Genomic DNA, 16,898 nt, shown 5'->3' with positions numbered 1-16,898 from the left:
TACCCACAACAACAAAGAAAACAGAGAGGAAAGAACAGAACACAAACCCAATTCACTTGGCTGTTTTTTCTCAAATTATGATCTCATCGTCTCCCTTTATTAACTTCAACACGCAAAACCCACCACCCTCTTTCATTCTCATCCGGAATCTCAATCCAAATTCCATGAAACAAAACGAACAGAGAAGAGAGAAAAGAAATTGATGTTAATATTAATATCAACTTTAGCAAATTGATATTAATATTAATACAGTTTTAATGGGTGCTTATAGAGCTGACGATGATTACGATTACTTGTTCAAACTAGTATTGATTGGTGACTCCGGCGTCGGCAAATCGAATCTGCTAGCAAGATTCACGAGGAACGAGTTCAGTCTCGAGTCCAAGTCCACCATCGGCGTCGAGTTCGCCACCCGCAGCATTCATGTCGATGACAAGGTCGTCAAGGCCCAGATTTGGGACACCGCTGGCCAGGAAAGGTAACCTAAAACATATACAACACTTCTTCGTTTGTTCATGTTTTGATTAATCTATATGCTTGTTTTGTGTTTTGGATCTTGATGGTTTTAGATCAAGGGGAATTGCTTGTTTCTGTTTGCTGGTCTGAATTCAGGATTACGAAAATGTGAAAACCCTTTATTGGTTTGTGTCATTGGTTAAATGGGGTAAGCAATTTGGGGCTTCTCTAAAATGGATAGGAGATGTTTCAATTTACAGCTCGTTGAAATTGGCATAATCCATATCTTTATATATTAGTTCAATGGTATGTGGTAGGTGTAATGTAATGGAGGAATATGGAGCATAGATTCCAGAAGTTTTTATATCTTTTTTTTTTTTTTTTTGTCTTTGAGAAAAATATTCCACAATTTGTAATGTGAAATCTAAGCCAGAATTCAACTAGGTTTTCCTGAACGTGCTTCTGCATGTGTATGTTTGTGTGTGTATATATAGGTAATTCTTGTTAATACTTTTTCTATCACTAAGGAATACTTTTGATATAGTTTCATACTCTTTACAAATGCTATCCTGCCAAGGGTAAAGATTGTTCTTCGCGGAATCTTGACTGTTCTGCATAGTTTGTCTTCGTCCTTGCTATGAGTTTCATGCTTGTCGAAACAATATCATAAACTTACCAGAAGTCAACAAGGAAATGGTAGCATACATGATAGTTTTTGGATTAAAAGAGTGGAGAAGATCAAGAAGAGAGCAATTTGAAGAGGAGAGGAATTTATGAGGAAGCAATCTCTTACCACCTTTACCTCAACACTGGCAAGATTACACTCTGTTCTTCTGTTGATTGTTCCTAAACTTTTCCGATGCTAGTTCTCTCTTCTCAATGAAATTTCGGGATGATGAGCCTAGTATATCGTTTACTTTAGTACAGGTTATTTAACTCCGTTCTTGTTTGTTGAAACGTTGATGATAGATTCGGTGAAATAGTTTACCATCTTTCTTTGATTCTAACATACCATGATTTCAAGTTATCCTGGGTTTAAGTATTGTTCAATCCTCTCATTTGTAATGCTTATCTTTTCCCTTGAATGCATTTCCTCTTGGAAATATACATCTCATTTCATATCATTTCTTTTTGTTTTTGTAAAGATACCGTGCCATTACAAGTGCATACTATCGAGGAGCTGTTGGTGCTTTACTAGTTTACGATGTCACCCGCCATATTACATTTGAAAATGTGGAACGATGGCTCAAGGAGCTCCGAGATCACACAGATGCAAATATTGTCATTATGCTCGTTGGAAACAAGGCTGATCTGAGACACCTGCGAGCAGTTTCCATGGAAGATGCAACGTCTTTTGCGGAAAGAGAGAACATTTTCTTCATGGAAACATCAGCTCTCGAGTCTACGAATGTGGTTAATGCTTTCACTCAAGTACTCACCCAGATATTTCGTGTAGTAAGCAGAAAGGCACTAGACATTGGCGACGACCCTGCAGATTTACCCAAAGGTCAGACTATCAATGTTGGAACAAAAGACGATGCATTGACTGTTAACGAAGTGGGATGTTGCTCTGCTTGAATCTTAAAGGAATCTTACATTTGAAATTCTAAACTCTGTTTGTATAAACACAGAGATGGATCTCTAGCCCTTGTATTAACTGGGTCAACAGCATAATTTTGGGTCTATACAAAATTGGCCTCCTACTACCACCAAGATTTCAGGATTTTGAAAAGCAATTTAGCCATACATCAAAGTGAAATTTCTTGCTCTGTTTAACCCATTTTTCAACAAATACAATGCTGCTACCGTTGTTATGCCATGCTTGGTTACTGTATTGGTAGGCCATAGACATATCCCTGTGAATACAACCTCTCTTCATAATACACAGATTCTTCATTTGGGTTTATAGATTGTCCATTTGAGTTTCCTTGTGGCTCCAGTTTTGATTCATCAATGTTCAGGAAATTCGAAAATTTGACTGACAAAAATCTCCATCTCCAAGAATATCTGATAAGAGGTAAACTTATCTTAAATTCTTTTTCAACCCATCAAAATTGACTTAATAAATTAATTGGAAAATCCGCATAAATTTCTTCAATAAATAATTCCATTTACTATAAATTTGTACTGAAAATGCCAATGTGAATTTTATCTTAAATTATTTTTTCCCTATCATAATTGAGTTAAAATCAGCATAAACTTCAAGAATACATAATCTCAATCACTAAATTTGCATTTAACCAGATTCTCAAGTCACAACTTTTGCTTTAACATCTTTATCCCAAAAAAGAGAAGGAATTTTTGCTTTGACATCAACTATAGCTTCATCTTTCAAAAACAAACCATAACACCCTTTGTCTTTCTGATTCAGTAAGGAATTTCAATTGTGCGGCTCCTCTTTTGTATCTGCAACCCAATTAGCTCCATTTTGATTCAATCCACCAACCAGAAGACAAGTATAATATATGTATATATGTATCAATATATAAAACATGTATCACTATCATATTAAACTACTAGCCGATAATGACTCAAAACTCAAAAATGGATCAATTTGGAAGAAAAAACCATACCTTAAATGCCCAGTCTAAAATAAATCAGATCTCCTAAAAAACACGGAACAAGACGACAGATATCCATAAACTGAGAAGCTCAAATTAAGAGCCTAAAAGAGAAATCAAACTTACCCGGTGTCAACATCCGTGGAAATTATCACTTATTCTCATCAGATGAAGATGATGAAGAGGATGATGACGGAGAATCACGGGAGAGAGAAGGGAGGGGATTGGAGCCCTTGATAATCCAACCAAGAGCGAAGAAAGAAAGACCAGCGAGAATCGCAGTCCCCCAGGCGTGAGAATACCATTTACTGTATTGTCTGGTGGCGTAGCGCCATTGATCTCTGAGTGTGGCAGGGTCTGGATTAGAAGGATCGGGAGGGTTAGGGTAGTGGATCTTTTGGGAGGAGGAATTAGCTTTTGAGGATAGGTGATTCGTCGACGAAGAAGAAGAAGAAGAAGAAGGGGTGTTCTGAGGAGTGTTGCTAGGGTTTTGATTGTCGGCAGCTCCCATGGTGATGATGATTTGGGTTTTACAGAAGTGCCATGAGAAACCCCCCCGCCCGCCAGCTTCAGAGAGGTTTTTAGGTCACCGTCCGCAGCGCCACCTATTGAAATGGGCGAACGTGGCAGACTCTCTTCAATCGTACTAAAAACAATTATAATTTTATTGTAATTAAATGTTATATATAATTTTAATTATTAAAAATAACAATTTCTAAAAATAAAAATGACATTATTTTGTCACTTCTTCTTAAAATTTATTGTTTTTTTTTTTTTATAATTCACTTTATTCCTTCTGATAACATAATTAATGTATTTTAGACAATATATTAATGTAATTAATCCATTACAACTTATGTTTAATTGGTTGGCTTTAAATTTGAACTCAGAAAAACATGGTCATAGTTGTGGAATTAAACTTGGAACTATGATATGAATTCTAAACTTTTGAATAAACTATAATAAATTGAATCGAATTGCATGATTCATAATATAATTTATTAGTTAAAATATATTGTCCTTTGTATTAAATTTTAAATTAAAATATTTTAAAATTTTTATATTAATATTGTAGACAATTAAAAAAATTTTTTTGATAAATATTATATCTTGATAAAAGTTATATAAATTATACAATAAGGGATGTTGTGTTTTCACATAATCTCAAGACAAATAGGCATGGTGTTGTGGTAAGAAATAAAAAATTTTAAATTATGTTTTAAAAAATGAGAAACAATATTATGAATTTAAATAATTAAAAAAATAAAAAATATATATATAAAATTATTGGATGATTATAAAATAAACATTTTACTATATGAAAATGATGATTAAAAAAAATTATATTATCATTAAAAAGGTACATAATGTAAAAAATTAGTCAATAATGTACCTCCGCAGCAATGAATTTCGTGTACGAATACAAGTAACAAGTCGCGCAATGAATCATGTCTTACTAGTTGCTTAGCTCCTTGACAGTGATCATCAATTTGGCTTAAACGAATATAAAAGGAGAATCTGAATGGTCATCGATGTTTCCAGCTTTGATAAAACCTGCTAGAGGCAACACCAGCAAGTAAAACCATCAATTTGAATATCAGATAACGATCTCGATTGTTAAACAATTCTGGTAGATCCTAAAATCAGTTAATTCTTACCAAGAGAAAGTTTTCGCCCATCGGACAGTTCTTGTTAAGAGATTATAAGAAACATGATTCATACTCTGGGTTCTTGAGTTGTATACCAATTAATTTACCTTCGGTTGACAAACCACCTGGCTCAACCAATTAAAAGAAGAAACTTAATAATCAGCCAATGTAAAAGATTATAGATCTAGATTTACATTGATATATAGAGACTAGCATATGTTGATAACCTTCACACTAGCACAACCCAAATGATACTACAGCATCTGTGATTTTTTTAACAGAAAAAATATATATATATTAAGAACGAGAAGTTAACGATGAAAAAACTTTATTTGGATATCTAACTGAGAAAGATGCTGAATAAACATCGAACAAAGTAAACAGCACCTAGGACAAAGATGAACCATGGGTAATCACATGATTATTGCTTCCCGATTTCTATATCGTAAGAGAAATTTCAGAAACTTATCCATGTGCCTTGGCCCATGGGAAAGCCAAAAAAGCTGTTTTCTCCTCCAACATATAAACCGGAAAAAATTGATTATAAAAAATCCAATGATTTTTTTCCAACCAAATAGTCCATAAGCCTGAGAACAATGCTCCTCGCCATAATAGTCATGCTTTCTTCTTCATCCGAATTGGTCCGATGCTGAAGTATATAAAACATTTCAATGATGGAAGTGTTATCCAAGAAAGGTTAAATGGGCCAGACCATAACCTCCACACCACCTCATCTTGAAGGAAAATATGGTTATATGTTTCTCCTCTTTTACAGCATATCACACACATATATATGGAGACAAAGCTGGATCGGGCCTACGAGCTTGCACCAACTCATTAGTGTTTAACCAATTCAGAACTGCAGTCCATGCAAACACCTTACTGAGATAAATATATATACATATTTTTTTTTTTCATTTCACGCCTATGACAGGAAAAAGATAACTAATTTTCTAAACAACCACCAGATAAAATGTCAATGACTAATATTAGCTTTTAGGTATGGTTAGTCTAATTCCCATTCCATTCCATACTTCATCTAATTTAACATACTGATATATAGAACTACCCAGATAAAATGCATTTGTACCTCTGCAGTTCCTGAAGATTGATGAGTCTCAGACTTGATCTCTGATGATGTAAGAGAACAGCTTTCTCTAAGGGACTTATTTCCCTTGGACTGATAACGCAAACTAAATTGACCAAGAGAACAAATTGCCAATAGAATAATTCCACTTGCTATGGTGGCATACAGGATTTTCAACAAAGAGGAGCCCTTCTGTGACAAATGAAACCAATCAATTTATAGTTGATGAACACATTTAAAGACTAAAATAACAAAGAGAGCTGTCAGTTTAGATTTGACCAAGATCCTCGACATCCGCATGAAGACATCAAATATAGAAAGCAGTGTGATGTAAAACAACTAAATGGTATAACCATAATTATTCTACAACATAGAGAAATAGGAAAAAATATGGGGCAGAGAAATAAGGATGAAGAATTTTCAGGGAGAAAAGGGAACATAGACAGGGATGAAGAAAAATGAGGGAGGAAAAAGTAGTAACTAGATAGAAATGTAAAATAATTTCACTAGAAATTTATCAATCCAAGTCAAATATAAATTGTCGATTAGAGACCTTTTCTAACCTTTAGGTAAAAAGGGAAAAAACTAATAGGAAAACAAATCCAAGGTTTCAAAGTTCTTATATAATTAATAAACTCAAGTTTCCTAAAAAGCACGATCTCCTAAATCGAGGAATGAATAATCAACTCCTAACAAGCCTTAAAATCAGCCTGGTTCTGCATAATGCTCTGCAACTTGTGAAAGATTCAACGTAGACAGGTTAGAAGCAAATAATCATAATATATTTGGGATTCAAAGTGAGCGACTGAGGCGGTAGTTTGATTTGTTAATTTCCCCATTCTCCTGTATATGGCTAGCACCCTCTGGTGCCTAGTTATTGACTTATTTTGACTAAAAAATGTATCCATTAAAGAAGGGGCAAGATAACCTTCCAATAAACAAGTTGTCAAATGTTTTGGCCAAAAAAAAAAAGGTAATCCACATGCACCAAGAGTACCTTCATGGTGGACAAATTGACATAGTTTGCAGCCACTTCACATGGTAGCTCTTTAGTGGGGATTGAGTAAATATCTTCGAAGTACATATCCAATGCATCAACCAGTCTGACCTACAAATTTACAACCTGAAGTAATATCAGATAAACCATGTATTCCATTTAATTAATTAGCAACAAAGACACAGTGCTGAAAACTCCTCATAAGTTTTCATTTTTTCTCACTCAATGCAACAAATATATATATATATACACACACATATACAGAAAATAGGCCAGAACAAAACAAAACTTGTCATGGGCATAACAGTCAATTGCAAAAACATTTAAACCAGCAAACTCTCATTTTACATGGACAATTAATAATGAATGGATTCTTCATATGCAAAAAACAAGTTACCACTATGAAAGAAAAAGCTCCAATGAAGAAAGGAAGAGAACAAAATACCATTTGGGAATGAGTCAGAAGAACTTCCCACAAATTCTCAGCAGACTTTCTCCAGCCTTCAAATTTTACATTCTTGAGTCTGTTGGTGTCAATTTCTAGTCGATAAGCAGGTATATACTCAATTAGCCAGCTAGCAAACTCAGAACCACCAATGCTTTCCAATTGAAAATATGCGGATGGCTTCCACCAATGGCTCTTTGGCTTTACTTTAGGCCAAAAGGTTCCTTTCAAGGAGTTAAAATTTTCAAGCAGACTCTTGCCATTTCCAATTATCTCATCTTCAAATAACTGATAAATGAAAATTGAGGAATCTTTAGATACAATCCTTCTATGCTTTTTAAACCACTGAAAGAAATTACTCGAAGTTCTTCCCAAAGAATTATCAAGGAAATGCCTTTCAGTGCTTTGAAGAGCAGAGATGCATACAACTTCTGCAATCAAAGAGATAACCTCTTCACTCGATGAGCTAAGGGTGAAAGATGCAGGAACCTGCTTATACAAAATGCATAGAGAACTGAACCTATCAGCATCAATTATCATTATTTTTTTAAATAGAAATTGTGAGATATGTATTAACACTACATCAAGAGGGTACCACCCATATTCAAAGATTTACAAGTGTGTTAGGATGTCAAGGACATTCTCAAAATTCTCATCCCTAATAATGTCATACCCCAAGAAAAAGATCCAAAATAATTATACCATCTATCTCTCAACCTATAGGCTCCAACCTCTTTACCATCAAAAGCTCTTAAATTCCTTTACTTTCCATATGATCCAGAAAATGGTCAATAGGATTAATTTTACAATTACAATGTCTTTCTTTGCACCTAGCCTCCCCAAGCCCAAATCTCCTCTTTTACAGTTCCCGTCATCACCGAGTTGACTCCTATAAGATCATAAATCATGCACCACAAGTCATAGACAACAGGGCACCAAAGCAGAATATGATTGCATGATTCCACCGCTTGCTTACACAAATAACACCTATTAGCCAAGATATGACCTCTAGCTACCAGTTTATCAATAGTCAAAATGTTTTCTCTACTAGCCTCCCACACAAAAAAAAAAAAAAAAAAGCAATTCTGAGTGGTACCTTCAATTTCCAGATCTGGATAAATGGGAACTTATATGTATTAGCATGATCCTCCCTCACAATGTGTGAAGAATATTGAGAGTTCGGGAGAAGATGAGAATCCTCTGTTATTATTATTGGGCAAAAAGATGTCAATTTATAGGCATTCGGCCATAACAAACAAAAAAAAGGTTATGAAAAATATTGTAACAGCCTAACAGGGTGCAACGGTAATGGGCATTTCCCAGCTATCATAACAATCTAGTAAAATACTAATTTACTCCCTAATGTATTTATATTTATACATATATACATTTCTACACTCTCTCTCAATGTAGGATACATAAATGTTAAGTAATTTTAAATTGGATACAAGATTATTAAATTCTCTTTTTGGTAGTACTTTTGTGAGAATGTCTGCAGTTTGCTAACTTATTAGGATGTATTGTAGTGATATGTCCTTGCTTTCAATTTTTTCCCTGATGAAGTGTTGATCAATTTTCACATGTTTAGTTTTGTTGTTGTACACAGGATTCTTGGCTATACTTATAGTTGATAGATTGTCACACCAAATCCTCATAGTAATGGGAGCCGAGAACCTTAATTTAAATAAGATCTTTTTCAGTCATACTCCTTCACATATTTCATGGGCAAGAGATCGTAATTCAGCTTCAGCACTGCTTCTTGACACAACAATTTGTTTCTTAGTTCGTCAAGTGACTAAATTGCCTCATACATAAGAACAGTAACTAGATGTAGATTTCCTATCAGTTACTGAACCAGCCCAATCAGCATCAGTGTAGATTTCAATATCTCTGACCATAATCTTCTGAAAAAATAATCTTTATCCAGGTATCATCTTTAGGTACCTCAAGATGCGATAGACAGCACTCATATGCTCCGCAGTAGGTTGAGATATGAACTGACTCACAGTGCTTACTGCAAAACAAATGTCAGGTCTCATGGGAGCCAAGTATATGAGTTTTCCAACATGTCGCTGATACATCTCTTTATCAACATATTTGCTATTATTTTTGGAGCCAAGCTTAGCATTTGATTCTATAGGAGTCTCTGTAGGTTTACAACCAAACCATACATGTCTCATTCAGAAGATCTAAGATATATTTCTGCTGAGATATAGAAATTTCCTTCTTGGATCGAGCGATTTCTATTACAAGAAAATACTTAAGTATTTCAAGGTCTTTGATTTCAAATTCTTTGGCTAGAAAGTCTTTCAATTTCTAGATTTCTTCATTATGATCACCTGTCAGTATAATGTCATCGATATAAACGATTAGTACTGCTCTCTTTCCTGTGATACAGTGCTTGATGAATAGAGTGTGATCAGATTGACACTGTTCATATCCCATATGCTTCACTGCTCTGGTGAATCTGTCAAACCATGCCCTCGGTGACTATTTAAGACCATACAGTGTCTTTTTAGTTTGCACACTTTTTGTGGATTTATCTCGAGTCTAGGTAGGACTTCCATATATACTTCTTGTTCTAGATCACCATTAAGGAAAGCATTCTTCACATCAAGCTGGAAAAAAGGCCAATCAAGATTAGAAGCTAAAGAGAACAGTACTTGAATTGTGTTATGCTTAGCAACAAGAGCAAACGTCTCTTGATAATCAATTCCATATGACTGGGTGAACTCTTTAGCAACAAGTTGTGCTTTGTAGCAATTCACACTACCATCAGGATTGTATTTAGTAGTGAAGATCCACTTGTATCCTACTAGAGTTTTTCCTGAAGGTAGATCAAATAACTCCCATGTTCCGTTTTTCTCAAGAGCTGAATTTCTTCTTGGATAGTAACATTCCACTTAGGAATTTTGAGAGTTTCATGAACCGTTCTCAGTTCTGATGGGATACTGTCAAACTTACTCATAAAAGCATGATATTTTGAAAATAGTTTGCCATATGAGACATAATCCTGTATGGGATGCATTGTACAAGAGCGAACACTTTTTCGTAATGCAATAGGTAAACCAATATCATCAATTGAGTCAGAGATCTCATTACTTGTGTTATTCTGAGTGTTTAGTCCAGGAGTTGAATCATGACAGTACATAGTTGACTCAGGTACTTTATCTTTACTTTGAGTTTTGTTCCTCCTGTTATAGACACACAACTTACTTACTGCAAGTAATGCGTTATCAGTCTCTGTGATGGGTTCAGGTTCAGGTTTTTTGGTAGTTTGAGAGACGGATTCTTTTTCTAATGTTGTTAATAGAACATGTAATAGAGATATGTTCACATCCCACAATTGATATTCCTGAGTACCAGATGTCTCCTCCTGAATATTGAGAGTGGGATAAAAAAGTTTGTTCTTAAAAAAAGTGATATCCATAGTGTTATAGAACCGGTGGGTGACTAGACAAAAACATTTGTAACCTTTCTGAGAGAAGGAATACCTGACAAAGATACACTCAAGGGCTCTAGGATCTAGTTTCCCTCTATGATGAGTGTGAATGTTAACATAAGGAGAGCAGCCAAAAATTTTAAAGGGAATTGTGTGAAGAATTTGAGACTCTGGGAATGCTTGAACAAGGGAGTCATAAAGTGTTTTGAATTTAAGAATACGGGAGGGCATCCTATTGATCAGTTATGTACCAATGAGAATAGCCAGTTCCCGAAGAAATTTAGAAACATTTGTAGTAAACATGAGTGAACGAGACACTTCAAGTATATGTATATTTTTTTTTTTCTGCTACACCGTTTTATTGAGGGGTTGGATGTAAAGTATTCATAAGCATTGTCAGTTTTTAACACTTGTATTTTATTTGAAATTGAGTTTGAATCATAATGTTGAATTTTTTAAAGATTTAACTAATTTTAAATTTTTTTTTCATTAGATAGACCCAGATTATTCTAGTGTGATCATCAATGAAGGAGAAAATCATTTTGTACCAATAATGTTTTTCACCTAAGCCGATCCCCATACATCACTATGGATCAATGCAAAGGGTTTTGAAGTTTTATAAGTAATAATTGGATATGAATTGCGAATATGTTTAAAAAACTGACACACTTCACATTGAAATGAACTTAAATTTTTATTTCTGAATAAAGCAGGAAATAATTGTTTCAAATACATAAAGTTTGGATATCCTAATCTATAGTATCATAATATAATAGAGTGTTCAATACTAGAACATCCTACAAATACAGAATTAACACATACTACACTTGTAGTTTGTCCATTTGGAGATGATGTTGTGATTGGTAGAAAATAAAGTTCTGATTCCTTCTTAACACTGTCAATCATCTTCCCCGAGTCCAAGTCTTGAAACACACGTATTCTTTTGTCAAATTTAACTACACAGTTTAAGTCTTTACATAATTTGTTTACAGATAGTAGATTGTAGTCCAAATTTGGTACGTAGAGGACCGGAATGTAGAACCAAATTCGGTGATATATAGGTTGAGCCAATTCCTGCCACTTTAGAACTTGTTCCGTCAGCAATTTTAATAGAGAAAATTTCCTTACACTTACTGTACTAGTGAAGGAGTGTAATATCCCCAGTCATATGGTCGGATGCCCCTGAATCAATAATCCATATTTGCCTTTTCACAGAATATGCAGATAAACTGAATAAGCAATTACTTTTCTGAGCAACTGAAACATTACCAAATAGGCCCTTCTGAGAAAACATTTGCAAGATAGTCTCCATCTGAGCTGGATTGAAGGGAGTTGTTTCTGTGGATGTGAGGGCGGAGGATAATTCCTCGGAAATTAACATATTGTCCTCATCCCTTGAATGCTTTTTCTCAGCTGGTTTGCCATGTAATTTCCAGCATTTCTCGGGGGTATGACCAGATTTTTTGCAAAACTCACACCGCGGTCTCCCCTTTCTTCCTCCAGCTTCCGAAATGCGACCAGAAAGGCAGAGGTGTACTCGGAGACAAGAGCACTGTTCTGGGATTCACCTAGAGAGAATTTCTTCTGAGCAGCAAGGGCAAAACCCATTTCCATGGTGTTCAGGCCAAACTCTCCCATCATGATTTTCTTCCTACTCTTTTCTCAACGGATTTCCGAGAAAGCTTCTCTGAGACTCAGCAACGGTTTGGTGCTCAGAACGCATCCACGAATTTCATCAAGGTTTTTGTTGAGATCCATCAGAAATTTGAAGACCCTTTTTCGTTCAGTGATGGTTTTGAAAATTTTAGAATCGTCAGGACAGCTCCATTGATGTTCTTCAAAGGCATCGACCTGTTGCCAATTGCGGGTGAGGGCGCTGTAGTATTAAGCGACAGAGAGCTCCCCTTGTCGCAGGTCATGAAGGTGGCTTTCGATTTCGAAGATTGCTGAAGTGTTATCGCGGCTGGAATAGAACTCACGAGTAGCAACACAAATATCGTGCGCGGTCTCATAAAGCAGAAAATTTTCTCCAATTTCTGTTGTCATGGAATTCACCAGCCATGACATTACGAGATTATTTTCGACTTTCCACGTACGAGCGTTCAGGTCGTTTGCTGGAGGTGGAATGATCTCTCCAGTCAGGTACTCATCTCTTCCCTTTCCGCGAATGAACATCAAAACAAAGGAAGACCACTGGAGATAGTTGCTTCCATTCAACCTATGTCCAGTAACAAACGAGGGTGCCTGATCAACGTGAGAGTTGTTGACTGGCATTGGAAGATAGGATCCTAAAAGAACTTCAGGTGGAAAAGAGGTTTACTCATCCGTGACCATTTGGTTTGATTTGGATGATAAATGTGGATCAGACTAGCTCTAATACCATGAAAAAGATTGAGAGTTTGAGAGAAGAGAAGAATCCTCTGTTATTATTATTGGGCACAAAGATGCCAATTTATAGGCATTCGGCCAAAACAAACAAAAAAAAAGGTTATGAAAAATATTCTAACAATCTAACGGGGTGCAATGGTAGTGGACATTTTCCAGCTATCATAACAACCTAGTAAAATACTAGTTTACCCCATATTATATTTACATTTCTACATATATACATTTCTACAATGTGCGTATAGAAGGATTTGACAGAGAATTCCCCCTTTTGATTTAGCTTCCATAGGAATTGGTCCAGCTCTGATGTGATATGTTTTTCAGAAATAAGAGGCAGCAATTCTTCATATTCTCTGACTTCCCAATCATTTACTATTAACATTTACTGACCCGCCTCCTCAATCAGCAAATTTCTTGATTGTGCTATTGCAAAGATCCTTGGAAATCAACTCTTCAGCCAAAATCTGATTTTATCTCCTCTACCCAGCTTCCATATAGAGCATTCTTTAAATCTAGGCCAGCCCAACAATATTTTCTTCCACAGACCTAACCCATGACCCTTCTTTTCTGTCCTACATCTCCACATTAATCCAAGCCACCCCAACTCGCCTCGATGACACTCCTCCACAGCCTTCTTTTTTAAAAAATCTCCTTGACTTCAGCATCAATTATCATTGGCATGACAGACATTCAAATATGATATCATGATGACGCAGGACAGGAATAAGCCAAGATTTAATGTTTTTAGTGTTAAAAAATATTTATAATATTTATTTGATTTTAGTACATCCATATAATTTCATGTTACCTAGGCTATTTAGGAAATATTAGTTTCAGATTTAGGGCCTATGGGGCTTGGGTAAGCAAGGGAGAAGCCAACTGACGGGCCTAAGGAACCCATTTGCCCTTTCCAAAAAATGAGGTTTTGGTCATGGGGCTTGGGTAAGCAAGGCCCGAACCAGCCCCACTTCAGCCTGCAAGAAACACACATAAGGTTCCCATCCTGTTTTGAATTTTAGATCTTCCACTATTAAAATGTACAAGAGGCGGTTGGGATACCAAAAAAGTAACAAACTTCTCCTTCACTAACAGATTGATGACTGATTTTCAATTGCAACATAGGTAGGAGAGGACACTCTCAATGTTAACATACGCCACTGAGAGAGCAATTGGTCGCCATAGTTACCATAGTTTCCTTCTTCGCTAGACCAACTGTAGCCTTCTACAACTGAGTATCAACTTCACCCCTTCGTAAATTTATTGCCTGGCCATCTGACTAGCAAGGACCTGTTACTTTCTTCCTTCAACGAGAGCCAAATTATTGATTAAACTAACCAACAAAACTATCCTCCATCACCCATTAGCTTTGGTTCCTTCAGGGATGAACAATCATCAGTAACCCCCCTGCATTCTTCTCCTTGAGATCCATGAATCCACCTCTCTTATTCCTACCCAGCTTGGTGAAGATGGAAAGATCAACTCCCTTCAAAACCCTTTCTCCAGCACTTATGACCTCTAACCAACAGGATTCACACAAAGACTTAAAGAACCACTGGATATCCTAGTTGAAGAGAAAAAAATGATGGCGTTAACTCGACCTCATTCTAAGTGATTCTGAAAATATCTCCATTATTTTCTTCTCAAACTACATCAAATGATTTCTTCTCAATCACCATAAACTTCTTAGGTGAAAAGATGGGCATAGCGGCACTAGAAAGAAAGAGAGAGAAGAAAATTTTGGACTCAATCAATTATTGAGTTCCAAATTTCAAATGCATGACTCATTCAAATAAACTTCTATTAGTTCTTTCGGCCACTTAGTTTTGCTATATAAGACACTCATCATAATGCAAAAGAGATTATGATGATTATTATGTTTCTAACTCCTTAAAATTTTGGTTTCTAGTCCTTTCTACGCTTTTCCTTTCCCTTTGTCCCACTTTTCCCTCTCTCTTTCTTCTTTCCCCCACCTTTACTTTAAGTTCTTTCTTCCCCTTCTCATTTCTTTTCTTTCAAAAAATTTTGTGTACAGTGTTGCCCATTATCTTGGTCTATTAGTGTTGTGATTTTAAAAGTGTATACACCATTACGTGGTAAGGCGATGCAGACATAAAGATAAAAAAAAGCATAACTATGAAAACAACAGTGCCATACCTCTCTGGGGCTTTCAATATCCTCCATATCTCGTTCTGTTCCAGGAGGGAATAAAACCAGCTCAAAGTTGCTAAGCTGTTGTAGAACTACTTGTCTAAACGTCATGGCAAGTATGTTCCTGGATATAGTTTCGGAGAAAATATCTTCAGAAAGAGACTTTTTGAGCTTATTTGCTTTTTCTTTAACTTCCCGAGCAGGCAAGAACTGTTCAAGAAATTAAGATTCCAAGAAATCAAAACACAAGCCATGGTGTGAAAATTATCTAAACATCCTAATCAGCTTAATAAATCACTAGGGAAGTACTAAAATGGGGTATAGCAGCCACAATGGTAACTTGAAAGCAAAATCTAACAAGAAAGCAGGGAAAGAAACAGTTAGATGGCAAAGCAACAACCAACACAAAGAGATAAACTTGACCACAAAAAGCAAGGCAACCATATATCTGCATAAAAGCTTATATCACCGATGAATTATGTGTTTGGGAACTAATGAATTTCAAAAAATTGTAAAACACATTTGTAACTTTGCCTATGCTTGGGAGTTAATTTAAATGTGAAATTTCAAAAAAAAAACATGATTTGAAATAGATTGAAATAACATTACTAAGACAAAAAAGAAAATTAAAAAGGGAATCCATCAACATATACCATGGAATACACCTAAAATTTTATTCCACAAATCATCTAATGCCATAAAATACTTTACAAATTCATGTTCGTTCTAAATGTATGAATTCATTAGAGATAAATTTCTGGTGGCATTCATTTGAAAACCATAGTTCAGTTGCTCCAAACATAACCTTCAAACTTACAACTCAGCTTTGTAGCTATACAACTGGTTTACAGCTTCACTAAATTACAACTCCATTTACATTGCCAATAGAACTTCATTTCATTGCAGATATTAGGTACAACTGAAAAAATAGAAATTTCAAAAAAAAAAAAGACACTAATTTACATGTAAAAGAAAGATAGAGACCAACTTTGATGAGACACTAAATGAGCTGAAAACCGACCAATCGAGTTGAAACAGTGGCGTGCGGGTCGGAGAGGCCTGGGAAAACAGTCTCGACGACCATTGCAGGAACCCCCGAGTCAAGATGCTCGGCGGCGACTTTTCCTCCATCGGCTGCTGCAGCAGTGATGGCCTGATCGAAGGCTACGTCTCCGACAAGGCTGAGCCGAACCAAGTCATTCTCGTAGGTCCTCACGCAAGGGAGCGTCTTCCCTCTTGATTCGGCTATGAAGTTGAGGATGTCCTGTTGTGTAAATGGAGGAATTCCCGGCGAAGAGCAACAGAGAACATGGAAGGAATTCTTGAGACTTACGAGGGGTATTTTACGAAAGAATGTGAATTTTTGGAAGTGAGAGGGAAGTGGAGATATGAGAAAGAAAGAGGAAGAGAACCCCATTGATGGATTGACGAGGTGCGAACGAATTCTGCGCTAGGGGTTTTGCGGGGTTTTGGGGATTTGAGTGGGTGGTAGGAACAGTAAATTTTTAAATAAAATTTTTCTTACTAATTTATTTAAAATATTATTATATTAAAATTAAAATTTTAGTTTTATAATTTGTGGTTGAAAACTTTTTAAAATATTATAATTTAGTTTTAATAATTTTAATACTAATAATTTAATTGTTAATCAAGTGATATGCTACTTATTACGCTCTCAAAAACTAAAAAAGAAAAAATAAATAAAGGAAACAAAAAAATTTTTAAAAG

General features: G+C 35.6%; 3 protein-coding genes across 9 annotated transcripts; 1 reads left to right on the top strand and 2 right to left on the bottom strand.

The window, feature by feature from the left end:
- Positions 1 to 26: 26 nt before the first annotated feature.
- On the top strand, positions 27 to 2,215 carry RABA1I (RAB GTPase homolog A1I). Its single transcript, XM_022051903.2, has 2 exons — positions 27 to 478; positions 1,602 to 2,215. The coding sequence occupies exons 1-2, from the start codon at positions 258 to 260 to the stop codon at positions 2,032 to 2,034; spliced, it is 654 nt and encodes a 217-aa protein (XP_021907595.2). The 5' UTR covers positions 27 to 257; the 3' UTR covers positions 2,035 to 2,215.
- Positions 1,809 to 3,528, bottom strand: LOC110821929 (uncharacterized). 5 transcript variants are annotated; one of them, XR_015813636.1, is made up of 3 exons: positions 3,144 to 3,528; positions 3,030 to 3,062; positions 2,665 to 2,862 (listed from the first exon to the last, which is right to left on the bottom strand). XR_015813636.1 is itself a non-coding variant. In XM_088208343.1 (2 exons), exon 1 carries the CDS (start codon positions 3,526 to 3,528, stop codon positions 3,169 to 3,171), a length of 360 nt encoding a protein of 119 aa, XP_088064469.1. In that variant the 3' UTR covers positions 1,809 to 1,945; positions 3,144 to 3,168. The 5 variants fall into 5 exon arrangements, 4 of the variants coding, with proteins under 4 accessions (XP_088064469.1, XP_021907597.2, XP_021907596.2 ...); XM_088208343.1 differs by lacking the exons at positions 2,665 to 2,862; positions 3,030 to 3,062 and adding an exon at positions 1,809 to 1,945; XM_022051905.2 differs by lacking the exons at positions 2,665 to 2,862; positions 3,030 to 3,062 and adding an exon at positions 2,028 to 2,463.
- Positions 3,433 to 16,678, bottom strand: LOC110821927 (deneddylase). Of its 3 annotated transcripts, XM_022051901.2 has the most exons (9): positions 16,192 to 16,678; positions 15,177 to 15,380; positions 7,196 to 7,684; positions 6,751 to 6,861; positions 5,757 to 5,945; positions 5,054 to 5,525; positions 4,676 to 4,791; positions 4,411 to 4,571; positions 3,433 to 3,663 (listed from the first exon to the last, which is right to left on the bottom strand). In XM_022051901.2, the coding sequence occupies exons 1-6, from the start codon at positions 16,585 to 16,587 to the stop codon at positions 5,520 to 5,522; spliced, it is 1,395 nt and encodes a 464-aa protein (XP_021907593.2). In that variant the 5' UTR covers positions 16,588 to 16,678; the 3' UTR covers positions 3,433 to 3,663; positions 4,411 to 4,571; positions 4,676 to 4,791; positions 5,054 to 5,519. The 3 variants fall into 3 exon arrangements, with proteins under 3 accessions (XP_021907593.2, XP_021907591.2, XP_088064466.1); XM_022051899.2 differs by lacking the exon at positions 5,054 to 5,525 and having other exon boundaries at positions 4,411 to 4,574; positions 16,192 to 16,677; XM_088208340.1 differs by lacking the exon at positions 5,054 to 5,525 and having other exon boundaries at positions 16,192 to 16,677.
- Positions 16,679 to 16,898: the final 220 nt, after the last annotated feature.

Source organism: Carica papaya, chromosome 7 (assembly GCF_054855325.1).
Source record: "Carica papaya isolate Zhongbai chromosome 7, ASM5485532v1, whole genome shotgun sequence".
In the NCBI taxonomy this organism is placed as follows: domain Eukaryota; kingdom Viridiplantae; phylum Streptophyta; class Magnoliopsida; order Brassicales; family Caricaceae; genus Carica; species Carica papaya.
This window is presented reverse-complemented; position numbering and strand designations above follow the sequence as displayed.

Excerpts from the sequence above, each read along its gene's own strand:
- LOC110821929 (XM_088208343.1), bottom strand. The coding sequence starts at position 3,528 with ATGGGAGCTGCCGACAATCAAAACCCTAGCAACACTCCTCAGAACACC.
- RABA1I (XM_022051903.2), top strand. The coding sequence starts at position 258 with ATGGGTGCTTATAGAGCTGACGATGATTACGATTACTTGTTCAAACTA. Across the intron at positions 479-1,601 it reads GACACCGCTGGCCAGGAAAG|ATACCGTGCCATTACAAGTG; the intron begins GTAACCTAAAAC and ends GTTTTTGTAAAG.
- LOC110821927 (XM_022051899.2), bottom strand. The coding sequence starts at position 16,587 with ATGGGGTTCTCTTCCTCTTTCTTTCTCATATCTCCACTTCCCTCTCAC. Across the intron at positions 7,685-15,176 it reads ATATTGAAAGCCCCAGAGAG|GTTCCTGCATCTTTCACCCT; the intron begins GTATGGCACTGT and ends TTGTATAAGCAG. Across the intron at positions 5,946-6,750 it reads TCAATTTGTCCACCATGAAG|AAGGGCTCCTCTTTGTTGAA; the intron begins GTACTCTTGGTG and ends CATTTGTCACAG.